Source organism: Apis mellifera, linkage group LG4 (assembly GCF_003254395.2).
Source record: "Apis mellifera strain DH4 linkage group LG4, Amel_HAv3.1, whole genome shotgun sequence".
NCBI lineage: Eukaryota > Metazoa > Arthropoda > Insecta > Hymenoptera > Apidae > Apis > Apis mellifera.
This window is the reverse complement of record NC_037641.1, coordinates 7,561,836-7,568,416: the sequence shown is the minus strand read 5'-3', so window position 1 is coordinate 7,568,416 and position 6,581 is coordinate 7,561,836. Positions and strand designations below refer to the sequence as shown.

At 34.1% G+C, this 6,581-nt stretch overlaps 1 protein-coding gene across 1 annotated transcript in view; it reads right to left on the bottom strand.

Annotated features, from left to right (window-relative positions):
- Nucleotides 1-2,476: 2,476 nt before the first annotated feature.
- The window catches only part of LOC412801 (mediator of RNA polymerase II transcription subunit 12), a 479,417-nt gene continuing 475,312 nt past the window's right edge, over nt 2,477-6,581 (bottom strand). Inside the window, exon 14 of the mRNA XM_396254.7 lies at nt 2,477-6,576. Within this exon, the coding sequence (XP_396254.6) occupies nt 6,555-6,576 (22 nt within the window). The 3' untranslated portion in view covers nt 2,477-6,554. The remainder of the gene's footprint in view (nt 6,577-6,581) is intronic.

Genomic DNA, 6,581 nt, shown 5'->3' with positions numbered 1-6,581 from the left:
AAAATTATAATAAAGAAAATGACACGCAAGCGAAGTTTGGCGAATCAAAGAAAAAAAAAAAAAACACGCAGACCTATATAAACCTCTTTTATCGTGCAATTATAAACGCCTTACAATTAAGGGAATGTCGACCAAAAATACGCTTAACACGAAACTTAACGTTTAAGTCTAAACTCGAATACTCTTAATTTAGGCATAACGCGATCCGTGTTCCGGTTCTGATCAAAAAAAAGAAAAAAAAACACGATACCTATATTTTATTTTTCCATTTGAAGCACGAAGTGTTCGCATAGTTTTTAATTTAATTCGAATTAAAATTCTGGCAATGAGATACTCGATAAATACGATAAGAATGATTAGATCGATATATTTGTTGAATATAATTCGTGATATATAATACTTAATAATGGACAAATTTTCTGAACTTTCATTTTAATATTTAGGAATATAATATTGAACTTTTTTATAATCTGTATTAATATATTTTATAAATATAAGTATATTCTTCAAAAATTCCTTTTTTGGATTAATTATAAAGTCTAGAAATATTGTATAAAAATGATATACATGTATATAAAAATTGACATTTCTAATTGAACAATAAGTTACCGTGTCATATATATTATTTTCAATAAATAAATTTTTGTTATCAATGAAACGAACATGTATTTGAACTATGCTGAAGCTTGTATGTTAATTCCTTATAATTCTAATATAAATAGAATCTTTTAATCTTAATGTAAAATAATTCCAACTTATAAAAAGGATTAAATTAATCATTATTATTCAGTCCTTTTTTATAACTTGCGTATATCCTGCACGATATACTTAAAAAAAAAAAATACCACAAATAAAATAATACAAATTTCCATCACATAAAATCGACTTTACCTTTCCTCTAAAAAAAAAGAAAAAAGAAAAAATATTAATTCAAATAAATAAATTTCTTGATCAATAAAAATACTATATGTAATTCTAAAAAAAATACAAACATTCTCCTTAAAAAAATAAAAATTCTAGATTAAAATTTCGAAAAACTAATCCGAGCAAATTTCCACAATTTTTCTTCCATCTAAAATAAAGCTAAGAAAATTGACCAGCACGTGATATCTGGAATTAAAAAAAGAAAAAATAAATTGTCCAACAAAAGGACTTTATTCCTCGATCGCAACCCGAACACGGATCCAAAACCTCCGACTAACGATCTAGTGACTAGACAATAAGCAAGTGTGTTCGTATTCACTCCCAATCAATCAATCAATCAATCAATCAATCAATCAATCGTTCAAGGATGAAAGTTAGTTGGTGTGTGTACTGTAGAAGGTATCGTTAGGCGATCTCGGGATCGATCGATCGGCGATTAACGCGGCCGACGTGAATCGCTTCAACCCACGAAACGTCGACACGAAACGGCGAAGGCGAAACGCAATGCAAACCCATAATTTCTTCGCCACCCTCGCGATTCCTCCGTTAAATTCGATTACGACCTATTTCCAACCTTACACCCTAGATAACGCATAGATATACGCATATGTTTATGTGTCATAATAATTATATATATATACACGACTTTCCTCTTATGTACAGTAATCGCAACTATTAGGGTTCTCGTTACGTAGTCCATCAAGCCCTTGCAGGATCTTTTTTTTTCTTTTTTTTTTTTCTTTTTAGAGACAGACGTGGCAGACCTTAACTCCTCCAACCTCCACCACCACCCATTCTTCTCCACCCCACCCACTCCCCCTTTCTCCTCGAGATCGATTTCGCGCGTAGCAAATCGATCGATTTTCTGGGTCGTCCAACATTTAGAGCGAGCGTGATTTTCTTCGCTTTCGTGATAGAAAAATCGTAGAAAAAAGCGACCGGTAGAAAATATCGCGACGACCGTACTCGTTTCAGAACCCTCAGAAATCGGAAACATTGTACGCGCGAAAAGGAATCTTATTCCCGCGATATTCCTCTCAAATTTATTTTTTCCCCCTTTTCCATCTTTCGCTCGAGATACTTTCTTGTTATATTGAATATAAAGAAGTTTGTTCGTTTGTTTTATATTAAATATAAGAAAATAGTATCGTGTACAAAAGGGAGCGAGTTTAATTCTAATACTTGGGGAGAATATGAGGGCTCCTCGTTCGAATATCCATCGTTCGAATGGGTGCACAGTTTGGAGATTACTCTCCAAATTGGAATATTGGCAACGCGCTTACACACGGTAACACTTGTTAACTATTTATACTCCTTACGATAGATTCGTACGGTTAATCGTGTATGGTTTATGATAAACGTGCATGGATAATTGTCTGTTCGTTAAAATTCTAACGTGAGAACGTGATCGGGGATTGTCCGACTCCTTTCTTCTTTTTCTTATTTGAGCGATTTCTTTTTTTTTCCTCTCTTTAGGATGGATTATTATTTTTTTTTTATTTTATTGGTTGACGCTTGACTTTATAAAATTGATGAGAGATGAGATATCGGGTTATTTACAAGTGTATGAAGCGTTCGCAAAGAAGATTTTCGAAATGGCATCGTGAAATCTTTTTTTTTTTTTCGTTTTAATAACATTATTCGTGAATTGTTGAAAATTTTGCATGCACGTGTTACGATCAAGCGAGTTTTGGAATAATTAATACGGATACGATTAATTATGCGATGTTCAATTCGAAACAGAACCTAATTAATTTGAATTGGATCGAATACAACTGGATTTGGACGAAAAGCAGATCGATTCGATCTAAATTACATTTCATTTGAGTCGAATGATGGACTGGATTATATTGGATTAGGCATAAGTTAGATCTCAATTACATCTAGATTAGATTTCGAAGATTAATTGCTCTGGATTTAAGTTAGATCAAAGTTCTTCATCAGAGTGCTAAATTGAATTTTAATTTAAATAAATTAAAATTATATACAATGTTATATTTCATCATCAATTTTGTGAGTTTATTGCTAAGTCTTTCATCGTAACACGTGCAATAAAAATACGAAGAAATTCTCATCAAGATTAAACTGTTCAAGTTTTAATAAAACGTTACGAACAACGAAAACAACGTTCAAATATTGTCTTAATCTGTGCATTAACGATGATATTTATTATACGATTTTCAAAGAAAGGAGCCTGACGTACAATGTATCCCCGATATTCGTGGCTTGATCGATGAATTATACTTTCTTTATTACGCGATCTTCGCGTAGACTCTGGTTCGTCCTCGTACATACGAAGCTACTCTGTTTCATATGATATACGTTTGTTTTCACTTGTTCGAGCCTCGTACTGAGAGAACGATAGAAATACATCCGTTAAAATTACTAATAGCTACGCAAAAAACGATTAAAATACTTTGTTATAAATAAATGGATAGATCTTAGAGATGTATATAGAAAAATATTCTGCCATATAATTAAAAATATTACATACTGTATAATATTGTGAGTATGCACAAGAAGAAAATTCGTTTGTTTCTAATTAAAATTGATTGTTGATTCTTAACTTTAGAAAGAAATTCACAAGTGGAATTTCTAAATTAATTTTGATTAAAAATCATGATTAAAATAGTTTTAGAAACAATTTTAATTTTTCTTTCTAAAAAGAATTATTTTTCTCGATAATATCCCACGGTTTAAGAGAATTTTTCTTGAATACTCACGATACGATTATATAAATAATATAGGAACAGTAAAAAAATCTATGCTAAAAGCTACTATACTAAAAATTGAAGGCAAGAAGTGCTGCCTCCGTTTCTTTCCCGTAGTTTAAACACTAATTCTATCCAATAAATCTATACAATAAATTGTAAAATAATACTAACTTACAAACAACATTTGTACATTTATCGAATATATATATTATTCAAAAGCCAAAGAAAACTACAATAATTCGTTCATTCGAAAACACAAGCTCAACTTGTTTCAAAAAAAAAAAAAAAAAAAAAGAAATGTATAGAAAGAAGTGTACAACACACAATACGTTTCTATAAATAATAAAATTAAAATAAAACAATACCGCGAATGCACATTTTTCCATGTTTTATAAACTATGAATAGCTTTTCGCGAACGAATCAATGATTCACAATCATGCCGCGATATATTTCGAAAATCAAAAATAAAATTAAAATTCGATACTAAAGACAGGGAATCGTCCAGATAGAATATAAATTAAATCTTAAATGTCTAATGACTGCAATGGTGTTTCTCTCAGTACGCGAAGCTGCGAATCAACGAGCGGAAAGTTCTACTTTTGCATTTCCTTCGCACAGATCACGATCGATTCATCTTCCTCTTCGCGTGTCTTTGAAAAACGAACTTTCTCTCTCTTTTTCTCTCTCTCTCTTTTTCTCTCTCTTGGTCCCTATTTTTTTCTCAAAATCCTTTCCCTCTGGCCGTCATTTATCTCCTCGAAATTCTTCTTCCCTTTTTGTCCCGAGTTCATTTGGAGAACGCATGAAACGAAAAGCATGATCGTTACGATTTCTCTACTCGACTCGATCTCCCCCTAGATCTCCCCCAGATTTTTTTCTTCTCTAGATTCTTCCCTCGCTTCGATTTCTTTAACCCAGACTGGACACGAATGTTCATTCCATAGAAAAAGAAAGAAAAAAAAAAAAAATAGAAAGCTTTCATCGGAACGATACGCTTTCTCCTTTTCTTTTTTACTTTTCATTCGTATATCGATATCCAGTAGAGAGAATTGTGCGATACCGATAAAATAAATAAAACTGTACAAATCCTCCCGTGAATTTTCCAGGGTATCGCCAACTTTCCATTAAAGTTTTTCTAATATATCGCTTACAGTTTATAACCGTGTATCGAAGTCGATCTATCATTTCTGATGCTCGTGACGTTAAAAACGGTCCCCCGGTGAAATTCATCGACGAACGAAACTTCGAACTTGTTAAGCTTTCCCCAACAAGCGCAATATTCGAAAATTATTTCGATTTAAATATCATCCACGTGGAAATTTCACAATAGAAGATTATCTATTACAGATATATATATATATCGTCATGGAATCGAATCGAATAATCGAGAAAAATTTACCAACTTTTCGTTTCCACGTGTGCGAAACAAATATTCGAATCTTGCGTGCTGGACGTCTCTCACCGCGTTCGAAATTCTTGAAAAAGAAAAAGAAAATCGAAATTCGTCCCATCGTAGGGACAATGAAAATCTTTTTTCTCGAAAACGGTGCGAACAGCGTTAGGACCTCTCTTTCTAAACTCGTCAAATGCTTATCCTCCTTCCCTCCCTCTCTTTTCTCTCTCTCTCTCTCTCTCTCTCTCTCTCTTTCTCTTTTATGCCAATTCTACACGCCATTCCCGTTCGTTAAGTACGTGCACGACGACCGTCGTCTGCTACTATACGTGTAACCTAGAACCTTAAAACGACAACGTTCGAGCTTACTCTACAGGAACGAACCTATTTCTTCTTTTTTATCTTTTTTCCATTATCCTCTGTTCCACACCTAGGAGTTTTCGTTAGCGTATATCAAAAGGATCTATGTACAAAAAGGGGTCGACCAGGCGGACGAGACGTTTCCCTCGAATACGTGGAACGTTTCGCGTACAGAATGGTCGAGTGAAACGTTTTTCCGTCCTGGCCTCGGGCTTAGGAACTATACTTACTGCTACGCGATACTGTTCAGTGTGAATTCTTTTTTTTTTATTCTTTCCTTCCTTACTTCCTTCTTTCTTTCTTTCTTCGTTTTGACAGATCGACTTTGGTTTCTTTCTTGATGGATCGAGGGATAGGGGACGTCGATCTGTCGACGATCTTGGATCGGTGCAGTCGTGCCGTGGTGGAAAGTTGGAAATTTTGAAGGAATTTATTCGGAGAGTTTTCCGATGATGAGATATTATGTGAAGAATTTGTGATATTATGATATGGGGGGAGGATAATGCTCGGGGTTGAATTCCTGAAAGTTTTATTCGATTAGGTTTCGAAAATTCTTAAAGACTCTTATTTGGAAAAATGGAATTTCGATTCGAAAATTCGATTTAAAAGAACGTTTAAAAAAATTCGTAACTCTATACGAAAATTTGTATCTCGATTCGAAAAATTCATTTGTACACGCTGCGTTGTATGTATATTCAACGCATGAAAGATTATTATTCAAAGAAATTTAGAATCGTTTCTAACAATTAAAATCGCGAATTATCTACGACTGCACCGATTCTCCTAGAATATCTAAACGATATCCTTAAATGACGCGAGATCACTACGATGAATCATTTTTTTTTCCCTTCCTCTTCGTTCTATCGTTTATCGATCGCGAGCAAATCGCCGCATTTTCTGGATTTTCTTTCCTCCTCTTCCTCCATTTTTCATCGTCGTGCAGGCATCTCGTTCACGATTCAAGTGTTCTCCGCTATTTTTATCCCTCTGCTCTCCCTCTCTCCCTCCCTCTCTCTCTCTCTCTCTCTCGATGTATCTCTTCTCTTAACGTCTTCTCGCGGGAGAGATTCTCGGCTGATTAATGCTTGGAACGAAATTTTAAAAGAGCGCGTCCTCTGTCTCAATATCGCTTCCATTCGACGCGGTGTATGGTTGCTCTTTTTCACTGAGCGTTCAGTTCAGACCTGTC